Source organism: Cajanus cajan, chromosome 6 (assembly GCF_000230855.2).
Source record: "Cajanus cajan strain Asha chromosome 6, NIPB_CcT2T_4, whole genome shotgun sequence".
In the NCBI taxonomy this organism is placed as follows: domain Eukaryota; kingdom Viridiplantae; phylum Streptophyta; class Magnoliopsida; order Fabales; family Fabaceae; genus Cajanus; species Cajanus cajan.
Window position 1 is genome coordinate 63,260,948 of NC_138522.1, and position 16,171 is coordinate 63,277,118.

Sequence of the window (16,171 nt, forward strand, 5' to 3'; positions counted from 1 at the left end):
AAAAAATACATATGAACACACAAAAAAATACCTTGGTAGTTTAATAGCTATAGTGATAAGATCAAAATTTAATCATAAATACAATTAATTGATATAAACATGCAAGGACCATTTTGCATAAAATATAAAACATATTCGAGATAAAAATAATGTACTTTAAATGTTTTGTATATTGTTGGATGGGAAGGGGTTGGGATAGTTAAAAGCATGAGGACCTAAGTTCAATCTTCATTGCGACCATTTTTGTAATCTTTCCTATCTTTACCAAAAAAAAATGTTTTGTATGTTGAAAGTATTTTTCCAAAAAAAAGAGAGAACATTCGTATCATTGTGTACCAAAACATTTTTTAAAAACACTTTCAAATGCTTGGCATAATAGTAAAACTTTAAAGGCAAAAAATCTGTACCTTCTCTTCTGAAAGGCAAAATTTTACTTCTAACGACAGCCAACATAGGAACCTAATCTATCTTCAAACAATGACCAGATGGGAATCAACTTGAGGTAAAATTTACAAGTTTTGTTTTCATTTGTCTTCATCACATTTTTAGTGAGGAAAAACTTTAGTCTTCTACCCTCCAAAATTTTGAATTCAGCCAGTTAAGAACATTGTCTTCCCTCATCTCTACTTCCATCTAACCAAAGAACTAGTAAAGGAAAAAAAAACAAGTTTTTGAAAAGAAAAAAATAACAGAAATTGGGTCAGAATTATTAGGACATTTGACAGAATGAGTTCTTTATATATATATATATATATATATATATATATATATATATATATATATATATATACTTACAAGAAGAAAGGAAGGCATCCCATACCCCTTTAAGGTAATCTCGAGACCTTCCAACATCAACTGAGGCTCATTTAACTGTCTAACCTCATTACAACGAATCTATATACAACAAAGAATAGACCTGGAAATGTATTCATGCTCATGACAGCAAGAACCTCCGAAATAAATAATGAGGAACAGAGCTGTCACTCAAAAGCTTGCAGGGGGAGTATCTGGAGGTCTGCTATATATATCGTCAAAATGAAGATTAAATTCCCCTGCCCCTAAGTCATCTGTGTATGTTCTAGATAATCTGTCACTATCTCTAGAGTACAAGTGCTGTTCATGATCTTGATCCTCTGACCCTTTATCAGAAAACTTTTCATAATAATTATGTGTGTCCTGATTGAAATCTGGAGGCTCATAAAAGCTTGTCTGAGTTTGTCCACCCTGTGGGTTACTTCTAGCCCACCAATGACTCCTGCTAGGATGGGACAGTACATTATAAATTCGATCCTGAATTAGGCTTTCCCTGAAGATTGGAACTGATGTGGAAGTCCCAAGATGAGATGCAGCTCGACCTTCGTGATACTCGTTTGAGTATTCCTCATACCCACTTGCAGTCTGTGTCAAGGTGGAGGGCATCCAATGCTCTCTAGAATGATGCTCTATTACTCCAAATGGTTCGGAAGGAACATCTCCCAGATTGGCGTCATGAGATCGAGATGTATAGTACCAATCCAGAAGATAGGGATGATTGCTTTGGTTGGCTTCAATCAACCACAAACCCAAGTGATTACCAGTTGCAGAAGTACTGTACGACATTTCCCTGGATATGAACCTGTTTCTGTCTCCATTGCTTCCCATATTGGGACTAACCCTCCACATTCTAGGAGGGGAAGCCGCGTGTATGTCCCCACGCACCGATAACTTTCTCTCTCTGAATGTTCTAAGATTTAGCAAGAACTGCTTTCCCTCTGCATTTGGTTCCCAAGATGGGTAACTACTCTGAAAGCTGTGATGACAACAGAAGTTAAACACAACAAAAATCATCTTGTCACAGTTTCACATCAGTGTTCCAAAACAATAAAAAAATCATCTGCCCTGAGGTAAAAGATTTCAAAAGCAGTAAAAAAAATATTCAAGTTTCCTAAGGAGCATTATTTATAGAGTAAAATCAAACTAGAAACATCATTTTAATTCTGCTCCAAATGAGCATAATTTTTCCTTTCTCCTTTTTCTGCTAAAAATTATCATCTTTTCATTTTTTCCATGATTTCACACGAGAACCATTGACAGCATAAGCAAGTCAACTACAAAATGGAGAATTGGAGATCAAAAGATAAAATTTCAAACACACAAATATAAGATTGGAGCATTGAGGAAGTTTAGCGGTGGTATCTAATTGTTGACGCCATTGGTTGGACACTCTAATTGTCATTTGTCCCAGAAGAATGGACGAGAAAGACTATATTCAGTATATTGAACTTTAGAGGAAAAGGAAAAAAAAAAAGTTTCCGAATCATCAGAAAAGCAATGGGAATAATTTTTAAAGGCAAAATTAGATATATGGATAATTAATGGCACTATTTCCTTCCTTCCTGTGTTCTTGTAGCTAAGGAACTTAGATAACTAACTATCTATCTATTTTCCAATGAAATCATTTCTTTTCCTCTCCTTCCCCACCAAGAAAAAAAAACATTTACCCCATTCCAACTGCTATCAAAGCTTGAAGGCAGGATAAAAGACAACAATAAAAGAGAAATGATAGAACCTAATAGATTCTTTGAAACAACATCAATGAAACCTCCGTTCCTATTTATAAGATCCAGTTTAGAATAATTGTATGTTATTTTATATAAGACCAATTCATATTGTCTCATATATTAATTGTTTTAGACTAAAATACCCTTAATTAATTTGTGTTCTCTTAATTTGATAAAATGTATTAATTATAAACTCTTTAAAAAACATGCACTCTAATTGGTTAGGAAAAATATAAGTATTAATTAGGAGAGATAAATAACATAGGATATGCATTCTAATTGGTTAAAAGATATGAGTATTAATTAGGAAAGACAAATAATATAGGATAGTTTTAGAGAAAAAATATATATATAAATAGGACAAATTTATAGCTATCAATTAAATTAACTACTTTTTTTAAATCATGATGAATTAGGTAATTGAGTCTTATAAATAGAAATGAAGGTAGTGTAATGTAATAAAATTCTATTAGACCAGTGCTGTGTTTATGGCAAGCCCAGCCAAAACCATACCTCAGCAATGATTTCTCCATCTTCCCCTGGGAACTTCTCCGGCTATAAGGAGCATTGCAAGGGGAACCATAATGACTGTTTCCATGCTCTTGAAAATCAAAGGCGCTAAAACTGTGAAAGCATCATAGACATAACAATATAATCAATATGTTCTGCCAGTAACACATGAAAACTTCGAACTCAAAAATAAATTAATTAATTAAACTGTTGAAGCCCCAAAGAATGGCCAGAGGTGAGGGATACCAGTTTATATAGATGAAAATGAAAAATCCACACTAACCTGCAAACATGGCCAACACCCTCAACATTTATAGTGAAATCAGCAATGAACTGCAAGATATCATCAACCCGCTGCAAAATGAAAACACCAAATAGTTAATTCATTATACCAGATGGCATATAAAGAAAGTTATCTTATCTCCAAGCACAGAAATGACCTTTGGGACAACAAACAGAAGTAAGTACGGAGTGAGGAAAATTGAGGCCATTTCCTCTAGTAACATCATTCCAGTATACTGCACCATTAAAAAATACAAGAGCATCAAAAGTTATGTTCAAACCTATGCTATCACGAAAACAGAGAACAGATAAGGGTTGATCTATCTAAATGTGAATGCTTTAAACAAACGCCTCATGTAGAGTACCTGAAATAAGGTTTCAAACTCAACACGGACCATTTCAATACTTTCTTTGCCACGCCATCTCTTTGGCATATAATGTGTATGCTGAACCACCATAGACATTGCTCCCTCAGCATCTAAGACCAGAAGCTCATTTGTAATAGCAGCCCGGCTAATGGCAGTTATAGCTCCAAAAACAGCACCATACCAAAACAAGTTCCGACCAAATATCTGCAATATGTTTCATTTGAAAAAAGAAAAATCCTTAGTGACTGCCATGACATAATGTATAACTTATGCAAAATTAACAAAAATCCATTACATGGCCCTCTAGTAGAGACTCCTCGAGAAAAGCAATGATGATCAGAATTGCAGCGAAGCCACCCGATACAAAAGAGATGAATTTTGCAATGATAGATATGATGGGTGAAGGAAATTGCTTGACATAATCAGATGCATGCAATACACTGCTATTAATCCGGTGCTTGAAGAGATGGTCCACCTATGACACAAGTTTATTAATAAGCTCTAGCATAAAAGTAAAAGGATACAAGTGATTATGTTAATAAAGATAACTAGGCAGCATCAGTTTCAAACTATTAACAGATAAAACTAAATACCACTTTTGACCAATTAATGCCTTTGTCACAAAGAGAACAAGAAAACACATATACAACAACAAACTCAATCTCCAGTAACTTTCACAACTTAGATTACTACTATATAATAATATATAGGTTTTCTTCAAATAAGTTGTGTTAAACAAGCAATATAATAATTACCAAAAAAAAAAAAAGCAATATAATTCAATTAAAGAAACTAGAAATTCCTTTCACTCATCTACATTTAATAATTAGAGACCTGATTCAAAGAAATATGTAAGGACGAGCAAGCTAGTAATGACTATTGGCTAGAATAATATCTATCATCTTTCCAAAAAAGTTACAAAAAGGATTTCTGGGAAAGATTTTACAGTTTGAGAAGTAGGAATAATAAACAATTAGACTGGTTATTGGATAATTAAGTCAATTAAGTGGTCATTCATAAACCACTATGCAAACATCATTAACCAGTTAAACAATCGATTGTTCCTAAACTAGAAATATTTTTATCAAGAATTCCTTTCTTGTAATTTCCTCTTATCATTTTTAATAAGAATTTTCATAAATAATTGTTTGCAAGTTAAAATCTTTCTTCCATGATGAAACTTTTTCAGATACTAAAAGGAAATACATGCATTAAATATACAACCTTTCAAGGGCTTTCCATGAAACAACTCAAATGTCTAGGAGAATTGGTCTTTGATATGACATCAAAGTGTTTGTGGTCCTTATTATATATTATCACCATGAGAGCAGCAGAAGAGCAGAACATAAAAAATCAAGAAAAACAATACCTCATTGAATTCCCTAAAGATCCACCTAGACAAATTTGACCATCTTCGAGATGATGCCGTGCTAGGATGATTATAGAATTGCTCAGCATGCCTCAAAAAGAGATATACCACCATGAATATGACAAGAAATGGAGAGAGTAGAAGCATTGCAAGCCCAACTACCATAAGCCTTTTTTGTAATGTCTTTGGATTTGACACAAAATCCCTTCTGACACAAAAGTTTCTGCAGCACATTTGAGTTCTGAGAATATAAATATAAATATAAATATTGGAAAAAGTATAGTATAATCACATTGTCATGTCATATGAACTGCTTAACAGGTTACCACCAAATATCTAGATATAAATTGTAACCTTCTACAAGGTACCATCCTACATTTAAAAGGTCATTGCATCATTCGAACCAACAAATGATTTCCTGAAAATAGCCTAAACCGAAAATTTGATGATTACCATAGAAGATAAACTTGTGCACATTATGAATGAATTAAAAGATCAAATGATAGAACTCTGTGATTGTAAAACAACAGGCATTTGTCTAATAATTAACTTACCGATCAAACATGCTCTGCAGGATGCACCAATTCAAAGTCCACTCAAGGGTCTTGGTTAGTATTAAACGATTCTGTGTTCCATTAGAACTAGATTTCACTGTTGGACCAGCACCTGGAAACCACTGTGAAATAGGGAAAGCTAGTACACCTTTGTTGAGCATTCCAATTAAGTAGTTCTCCTTCCGCATCAACCGCATGACAATGTCGTGAGCAGAAAGATCTTTTACCACACAAAGTTGTTGAGACCTTTGTACCAGAACAACTTTTTCAAGAATTGTAGCCCAGGGCATGGTTTGAATCTCATAGTCAGTAACATGGAGACTGCAAGACAACCATGGTAAGATATGGCAAAAACAATTAACCATTTGTTTCATTGCAATTTAACTGTTTATCATTCATACTCACCTGTTATAGTAAAAATGCCTAATTTCCAGAATATCCTTTAGTTGAGCAAAGAATCTCAAGAAGCAAAAAATCCAATAGATAGAAAATATTCCCAAGTATCCAACAATAATAGCTTTGGTAAGTGTTAGTGGGGTTAAAGGGTGTTGATGAAGAGCTTCTTTAGCAAGATCACAGGGCTTAATTCCGGATTCAACCGCATCCATCCCACACTTTGCATTACGGAGCCCATTCCAATCTACATATAGTAAAAAAAATCCAGAAAAACATATAGTGAACCCCAGACTTAGAAGTTCAACAATCCACTTAATAATGATGCACCATAGCCCTTTCTCACAGTAGTAGCTGTAAAGCCTTTCAAAGAAGAGATCCAAATCGGCAATTGGTTCTACATTTAGGCTTTCACCATTAAGAAGCCCTGAAGGGCTCTCACTTCCTGGACTGGGGATCTTTCCATAATCAGACAATTCAATCTCCGGCGGATCTTCGTGAAGTAAACCTGTTGTCAGAGATGACGCCCCTGGATGTTTCCATTTGAATATACTAAAAGCACTGGCACCCCTTGGCCTGCTAAACATTGTTCACAGACACTAACAGTGGGCATAAACAGCCAGTCCATGCCCAGTAGACAAAATGGTTATGACAAAGTCCTACAAACACAATGGAATCAATATTAGAATCTTCAAAAGGTTCATAGATGTCAATCCCGGATAACAGAGTGGAGTGGTCAACCTCAAAAGTGGGATAGCACGATTGCAAACAGTGGGATGACCACTATTCTAATATTATATTTATATATATTAAATAATTAATAACGTATGTATAGATATATAAGTTAAAAAACAGAAAAATAACTCAAAATCCATGTATTAATAATTTTTAATAATAAAAGTTCATAGTGCTTAAACAAAACATAATTAAAAGTCAAGGAGACAACGTGCTCAAAGCTTTAAATCATCTAAAGCTAAAGCCTAAAGTAATTAAAGTACTGAGTAACTAAAAAGTAAACATCAAAATTCAATCTTCATCCTGCTGACCACTGATGGTGTATGAGTATCAGCAGCACCAAAACTATGATTTGTTTGTTGATTAGCATTTAGTCGGGCAATGATTTTGCTGACTACCAAAGAACACAACCATACATGTAAAAAAATTGAACAGAATAACAAAAATTGCTGCTGCCAACAAAAAAGAAAAAAAAAAGGGGGGGGGGGGGGAAGGAAGAAAAACAACAAAAGAGAACAAAAAAAAAACTCTCATTAGGTGAAGTAATTTTTTATTTTTGTAAACCGCTTCACGGTTTTGCAGCCATTCCAGTGAAATGCCCCACTATGGGGTACTGTAGCGGCAAGGAGCCACTCCACTCCACCACTACAGTGGCCAATACGGCGACTATTGACAACATAGAAAAGGTTAACATAAAAACTAAAAAGTTAAAATAGATATTAGGATAAGCTACACATTTGTCATCAGTCATACTGTACACCAACCCACCTCAACAATTGAAGAATAAAAGAGAAGAAAAAATTTGAAACACCAGCCAGATATGGTCAACTCAAGAAGGTCTTGCATCATGTGTATGGAGTTTGCAACACAAAAAATATTGTCAATGTATCCAGACCAAGACTCCTACCAATGAATGAGCAACATACCTGATCATGATCAATCTCGGCGTCACTGCTGACATTCCAAAAGATTTGAAGGGGGAGAAGCACCTAAATTATCATCCTCAGACATCAGTATCACACCATTTTTTCACAAAAACATATATATATGTATATAAAAGTTCATGAAAGAAAGCTGCAGGTAATCCTCAGTGTTCAATAAGAATCAAAATCAGTAGCACAAATGTTTGGTGTCAGGTTTGAATAATCCAATGGACCAATAATCATAACTAAAGGTAAAAGCAGTGAAAGTGAAATCGATGGCAAGCCATACTTTCAACAATATTTTTCTTCTAAATATTTTTCTTGCATATTTCATGTCATCTTCAATTACTACTACGGGATACCTTTATTTATCCACCTCAAGGCTCCAGCCAAACACAATATAGGATGACTATTTGTTGCTTGCCACTTGCAACTGATTTTTCTGCCTGTTTGCTAATTGGTGCAAACAGCATTTACTCGCAGCAAGAAATATTTCCTTTCAGCACAAGCACCTCAAGCTGTACGAGAATGCCTGAATGCAGTGAATAACCTGTTACAAACAGGTTGGCATCAACTTCAAACTTCAAAAAAAACACCATTATACTTTGTATCCTAACTTCCACAAATTTCATTATAGTCTACCGCCCTGAAAAAAAAGGTTTATTTTTACATCCTCTTTTTCATACAACACATTCAACACATACATAACTTTAATTCTAGTGCCACATGATACACAAACACCACACAACCTCCTCATTAACTAGCAAACTGTTATACACTCTGACACACCAAGCCAAAATTCATATCTATGACAGCATTCACTTGACCATGCATGTGCTAACCCCACCACAAAGACCATGCGCACCGTGTTCTATATCCATATAGCATTCAAAAAAGGGGAAAATTTTTCCTTTTGTTGCATTCGCAAAGCAGGTAAGACAGTAAAAAAAACAAAAAGTAATGAGCTTTTCTTTGTTTTCACATGATAAAGCAAAAATCCAAAACCGGAAGCCATATACCATAAATTTAGCTGTCAGGTTCGCATTAAAACACAACTGCATTGAGAGACACTTCGCGCGGTAAACAAAACCGATCACCACGTCACGATTGAATAATCGACACTTGTAACCAAACAAGTCAAAAAAAACTAACCTTGGCAACAAAAAACAATTCAGAGAAACAAAAATTGCTGAAACAAATAGAAATTGGAGCCACAGAAACTCGTTGTTCATCGTTCCTTATAAACACCGAAATCATCTATACCTTATAGAGCTATTAAACGATAAAGCGAGAAATAAAAGAGCGAACAATGAAGGAAAAGAAAGAGATAACGTTACGCACCTTGAAGGGAGCAGATAAGGTGGAAAGAGCTCGGGAGTAACGGAGGAATCGAGTAAAGGAATGGAATTTGGGGAAAACAAAGTGAGAGATGAAGAATTTGAAGAAGGAGATAGAAGTTGGGGGAAGAACGCAAAGAGAGAAGAGAAAGGGTTTTTCTTTGGTTTTTTTTTATTTTTTTGGTTGTAGTTGCGTGGAAGACGATGAAATTACAGTGATAAAAATTATATTTAATTAAAATAATTAATTTGATAAAGTTAGCGTTTGGGAAATATAAGTTGTAGAGTACTTGTGTTGTGTTGTGTCTTCTCACTTCTGTCTCTTCCTCTTCCTAGACTCAAAGATTGTCTAATATAATAGGAACGCCGTGTTTGGCTCTCTCTAGTCTTTACCTTCACCCATAAGTTCTATCCAATAAAGTATTCCTTCCACCTCCTTCAAAATTCCAAATACTATCATTATCTTTTTATTACCATGTCTTTATGTATTTTGTGCAGGAAAAAAAAAAAAAAAAGTGGTACCTCTATGCAAAAAGATTGTAACACGTAATTATTTATTGTGAAAGATAAAATAAAAAAGATAATTAAAAAAATGTCATATAATTTGTGAAAATCAAATAAAATAAATAAATAAAAAGGTACATATGAAAAATAGAAACTAAAGCAATTAACAGAAATATATCATTTTTATATTTTTATATAATAGTATAGATTATTTCATTGTATTTGGTAGGATGGATAGGAAAAAAAATATATTAAAAAAATAAAATTTTAAAGGTTTCAAAAATGATTTAAAGATATGAAAACAGGTATATGTAATGACAAAACAAAAAAATTACATCTTTGTCTTATATGGTAAGTTTGTGTTTGTTGATCCTAACTTGTAAATAAATGGTTTCAAATATAATTCATCATAAAAAGTTATTATTTTGGATATAATTTTAATATGTTAAAAGAAAATACTAATAGTATATTTTTTAACATATTTTTGTTATTACTTAAGATTTATTAAAAATATAACTTTTTATAAAACTCATTTCTTATTTAAAAAAAATATTATTATGATTTTCTAATCCTAATAAATAATAATAATAATAATAATATACTAAAAAGTATGTGTTAAAAACAATGTTTTATTAACACTCTTTATATCATTTGTTGGTCTCAATTTTTTTCCTGCCACATGTAACTCCGGCTATTAGATTAAAAACTAATTATGTTTATCTTATAGAAGTTTTCATTGTCTTGATTATATGATGAAGATCGAACATAGATTCTCTATTACATAAATTATCTTGTATGAATGATAAATATCTAACTATTATATCAATTCGTCGAATTATTCGTCACCTGATCTCAAATATAAGTAAAAAAATGAATTACTTAATAAATTAGTTAACACTGTTTAAGTGTGTTAATCTCATTTCAAAATATAGGTTTTTATCTCTTAAAACACTTTTCATTGAAATTTGATATCAAGAATTAAAAAAATCATTGAAATTAAAAATCTCCATTAGATGAAAAGTATGTTAGAGAAAGAATGATTAAATGAGGTAAAATTAGTTAAAAAAAATTTGGTAACCATATTATTAATATGGAGTATCATTGAATTTTGTCAATGATTAATCTGGTCAAAAAACTTGATTCTAGTGAATTTTTTTTCTTTCTGATTATATATTTTTTCCTTTAAAAACTTGACTCCTACACTTGAAGAAAGTAATTATAAAAAAAGAAGTCAATAACGTATTAGATACATGAATAATTAATATAAAAATATACATAATCATATATGGATGTGCATATTATCCGTGTAACATGGAAAATCTCTTTATTAAGAGATGAATGAATTGTAAGCAATATTATTGAGCAGAATATAAATCATTCACTTATGCATATCCTATAATAAATAAAATATATGAGTTGTTAATTATGTATTTAATAACTTTGAAGTTGTCATCAAATCATACACTAACATGCAATTAAAAGAATATCTTATTATATAATTTAAATTTTGAATGTAGAGGCTAAACATAATTAGAATATGGTATAAACTTTCTATCATCCCTTCAATAGCATGACTTAACCATCTAAACAAACGCCCATAAATTTTCTTGTATTTGTTTCCCTACTAATAAATCAATTTATTGCTTTCCAAATATTTTGGATTAGATGACCTTAAAATGCCAGGGAAAAAAAAAGTGCACGATGTTAGTAGCATGGTTGCATCATTTGAATTTTCTTTTGTGTTTATATTTTAATGGGGTTATGTGAACTGCTGCACAAGTTTCTTTGCTTTTTATTAGCGTTGCAAGTGATTATCGAAATAGAATAGAGACTGGAAATAGTAAAAATGGCAACAGTACTGAAGGCCCACAACATTGGGTTGTATTGAAACTCAACTGGGTTCTAAGTCCTGAGCACCCACTATAAGTCCCTTCGTAGTAGGCCCATGAGGCCCAAACGGAGCATGCGACTTTGCAACATACCTCTAGAATCGAAAATCGAGATCATATCCGCATGGATCAATTAACTACCAATCCCAAAATAAACATGATATTATAAAATATAAAAAATTATGTGTTATTATATTAGTTTTAAAAATCGGACCGGTCATCGAACCGGTTAAGGTACTGGGTCAGTGGGTCAAAGGTTAAACCAGTAGGTCACTAGTTGAACCGCATGACTTGGTTTTTATTTATTTTTATTAAAAAAATATTCATATTAAATATATTTTATACTTATAAATTTTAATAAATTCATATCTTATTTTAAATTTCAATTTTTCTATCTTATTTAAAATTATTTTTATTTTTATTTTGTAAAAAATATATAAAAATTACATGTTAAACTGTATATTAATACAAATTAAAAATATAAATAATATGTACATATATAATATGTTTGCAATTGATATCACAAAATAATATATGTAATATCTACATATATTATATTATTAAATATATAATATAAAATTAATAATATACTATAAAAGTTATTTAAGTTGTATATTATATAAACAAATACATTAGAACAAGTAGTCATTGTTATATTTAATAAGAATCTTTGTTCTTCCATTAAAAGATTCAATTTTCATTATTATTTTTGTGGTTTATAGTCCCTTAAAAAAATAAAAAAATAAAATAAAAAAAGCGGTTGAACCGGTTTGACCCACCGGTTCACCAGTTGAACCGAAAAATTGACCGGTTCAATCCAGTTTGAAACGGGTCGACTGCATAACCGATTCAACTTAAGGTTCGGACCGGCTGGACCACCGGTTCCCGGTCCAACCAGTCCGACCGGCCGGTTCGGTCCGGTTTTTTAAACACTGGTTATTATATTAGTTTTTTAACATTTGGTTACTCAGAATAAATTTTTAAATATTTTTTTTTATCATATTAATCCTTTAAATATTAAATCACTAAATTAGTCCTTTAAATATGAATTTTCACTAAATTAATGTACTAATTATTTCTTTACACTTTTAATCTTTCATTTTAAATTTGTGAGAAATTAATTTGGTGACATATTTAATCTTTTGAGAGATTCATTTAAGGATTAAATATTTTAAAGAAGTGGTGGGGACAAAAGAAAAACTTAAAATAATCATTTTAAAAATAATAGTGTAATAACGAATTGTTTGTGGTGAAATTTGTTTATGAGTTCTTTTTATTCAAACTAGCACGAAACTGTTTCAATTTAGATATTTGACGTTTTGAACTTTAAAGCATAAGAAAAACGGAGTAGAAAGATTAATAATTACTTGTTTCCAGAGTTTCATTAATGAATATTAAGTAATAACGTTCGTGCACGTAAATACTCAAACGAACAGAATGAACAATCAATACATTGACAATACAGATCATAGTTCATTTCACATAAAGATCCAAGTACAAATGAGGATTAAACTAACTACGAATTGAAACTAATTACGAAACTAATTACACTAATCCTAAGAAAAGCAAGGAAATGTGGTCAAGAAATTAGTACCCAACAATCACATGCACAGAAGCCATATGCGCAGGCAGAGTGCTTTCAAGAGTGCAAGTATGAAATTTCTGACCTTTGTACATGAGGTCGCTTCTTCTATTTATAGACATAATCGAGAGCGGTTTATTTTTTGTGTAAATCCATCGTGGGCGCATGGCCGCTATCCACTACATCATTTACGTGGCTTAAAATGTAACTCCTCGTAACCGTTCGTCCGACGTTTTATTTCCTCGATTCGACCTTTAATAACCATCTTGGTATGCCTTAACTGTCACAAACCCTCAGTAACTTCCTTTCACATATTCGAGCAATCCTCGAGTACATGTGTTTATAGTTTTTGATGTTCCTTCTTGGCATATGCTTCATCAATCAACTCTTTCGAGTGACAAATTATTTTTTCGATTTTGAGTGACCCTAACACGAATATATTTTTGGAGAAAATAAATGAATGCTTAATTTATCTTTCAAAATAAGTTTTACTATTTTTTATAAACTAAAAAAAAAATTGACATGAGGATTTTAATCCCAAATCCTTCACCTCGAATATCCTAAGCCCTTGTGGGGTATCTATATATATATATAACTCAAGTGAATAATAATGCAATTAATATTAGAGGAAAATGTTTACATTTGATGTGTTTTGGTTACTTATACGACTCTTCTTGAAAGTAGGGTGTTATTTCTTGTGTAATACTACTTGCGGTGCCTTTAAGGTCAATCTCATATTTTGTGGTGTTCATTAATCATTATTAGTTACCATCAAGTAGTGTTCATGATCCTATGATTCACGTCTATACATAGGAAAATTCATGAGAATTGAAAAGTGTTGGATTGTAGTAACGTAATTAGACTTTGCACCATTGGAACATGTTTACTTAATTGTTTACATACCTTGACCTAAATAGCGTAGCCAAATCCAAAACACTTTTAATCTTCATTCATAATAACACGTAATACTTTCTATTGTAATCTTAAAACTCTTACCAAAACAAATTCATTGAATACTATTATATATGGTTTCTTAATTGTCACCATCATACAGAAGCAAACAATGCGAATATATTTTTTTTGGTTTTTTTTTTTTTGGATCTTTTGGCCTGGGATACTCTTTTTTATAGTAATAACTTCTTTTCGTCAACTAACAATATGCAGGCCAGAGAAAACTATGATGGAAATAGATTCTGTCTTTAATACATCATTGTCATGTGCACAATATTTCGACACTTTTTTGGTGTTTTCCTAAACGACCATAATTGATGAACCTGAAAATTTTTGTTCAACAATTTATTTCTCCTTTTATTCTGAGTTTGGGTGAGTAATTATAAAAATAATTTTTAATAAAATTGATTTTGGTCAAAAGTAATTCTTGAAGTGATGTGATTTGTTTTAAATATTTTTATTTTAAAATAAATTAATAAATATTTTTTTAATCAAAGTAAAAATTACTTAATGTTGCTTAAACTTAAAATCAATTCTTCAGTTGAAACCATTAACTTTTTCTTTTTACCAATTGAAACCATACCTAAAATTATGTTAATAGATATTTTAATTGTGATTATGAGTGATTCAATGTGAATTTCAAACACTTTTTTTAATAGATCACATGCATATATTTTATTAAAAATAATATTGTTTCAAATAAAATTTATTATGAGTCATTAGTAAAAAAAATTTCTTCCAAATATCTAATAATACAATTACATACCACATGACACAAATTAAGCCGAAATAATTTTGTACCAGTTAAAATTCCTAAACAGATACTTATTCTCCATTTTCTGCTTATAATCCTTTCTTTTCGATCTTCACCCCTTTTTTTTCCCGATAGATTATATTCACCGGAATAAATTCCTTAGCTATCTTCTTTCCCATTTCCCTTCTCGATTGCTGACAAGTGACAACCATTTCAGCATGCCCGGACCAATCTAAAATTTGCCACACAGAAAATCATTTAGCCATTTCCGGTCGGAATAAATAAAATGAGATGAAACAAATTAGAAACACTTTGGCTCAAAGAAAACCTTTATACGTACGCCATAATATTTAAATGTACTCAAAGGGTCAATTTGTCAATAAACAAGAACCAACGAGACACAAGGCAAAATTTTTGTTTGCTTCACCCAGTTGGGATCTAATCTTATTTCTTCACCTAATACAAATAGAACGTTAATTTACATCATCTAATTGTCGGAAAAGCATATTTGGTTATCGGAGTTTACAAGTTTGAGAAGATTCCAAGGGATCGATCCTAGAGATTTTCAGCACATATATATAAATAAGGAAGATACCCCAAAATGTTCAAGGTTGAAAATAATTAAGCATGAGGCAGAGAGAGGGAAAAGTATTGGAATTTAGAACCCCACAACACCCATCTTTAGGAACAAATAATTGGGGAGGAGCATCTCCTTTGCTTGCGAGGAACATACCAAAGGCATCACTTGAACAAAAGTATTCAAAACTCAACACAGTTCGGACCCGCGATGAGATCTTTCCAGCTCATGATGATCTTGATGACTACCATGAGGCAAGTGCCAAGAGATGGAACAATGGGAGAAGAAGAGGGATTCTGTTTAAGCTAGTATATATATTTGAGAGGAAAGAGAAAAACACAATTACATTGGGTTCACAGTTGAAGAAGAGAAGATGGCTACCTAGAATGGATCCTAAAACTAGATGGCCACAAGGTTGGTGTTGACCATGTTTCATGCTATTCCATGCACAGACCACGTTCTTATGTTCGTGTCACTTGTTGCTACTGCCTTGTCATTTGAACATGTCTCTTTATTTTCTGAATATATAGTATCACGAGATTCTAACATGTCTCACGTGCAATATTTCTTGTTTGAGTTAAATATTTCTTCCCTTAAAATGATATTAAATTGCATTAAAATCAACATGTCGCGTTGGCAACTTGGCATGAGTGAAATTGTATTTAGATTCTTTAAACAAATATACATATATTAGGTTTGAGCTTCATTTAGATATAAATAAAAATGTAATTGAAAAAATAGATTCTAATAAAGTTATTGATCATATTTTTTGATAAAAAAAATACTCATTAACTAATTAATAAATACTTTACACCAATAATAATAACTTTAAAAAATTAGGTTTTCTCCATTTTATATTTTAACATTACTTGCTTTATTCTTAAAATATAAACAATATTGTAC

General features: G+C 31.7%; 1 protein-coding gene across 2 annotated transcripts; it reads right to left on the reverse strand.

The window, feature by feature from the left end:
* Nucleotides 1–764: 764 nt before the first annotated feature.
* On the reverse strand, nt 765–9,339 carry LOC109796201 (autophagy-related protein 9). 2 transcript variants are annotated; one of them, XM_020355878.3, is made up of 12 exons: nt 9,016–9,339; nt 8,037–8,224; nt 7,678–7,740; nt 6,029–6,675; nt 5,624–5,944; nt 5,070–5,310; nt 3,996–4,175; nt 3,698–3,904; nt 3,491–3,568; nt 3,334–3,404; nt 3,054–3,164; nt 765–1,789 (listed from the first exon to the last, which is right to left on the reverse strand). In XM_020355878.3, exons 4-12 carry the CDS (start codon nt 6,601–6,603, stop codon nt 985–987), a joined length of 2,589 nt encoding a protein of 862 aa, XP_020211467.2. In that variant the 5' UTR covers nt 6,604–6,675; nt 7,678–7,740; nt 8,037–8,224; nt 9,016–9,339; the 3' UTR covers nt 765–984. The 2 variants fall into 2 exon arrangements, with proteins under 2 accessions (XP_020211467.2, XP_020211468.2); XM_020355879.3 differs by having other exon boundaries at nt 5,070–5,292; nt 9,016–9,338.
* Between the last annotated feature and the right edge of the window lie 6,832 nt (nt 9,340–16,171).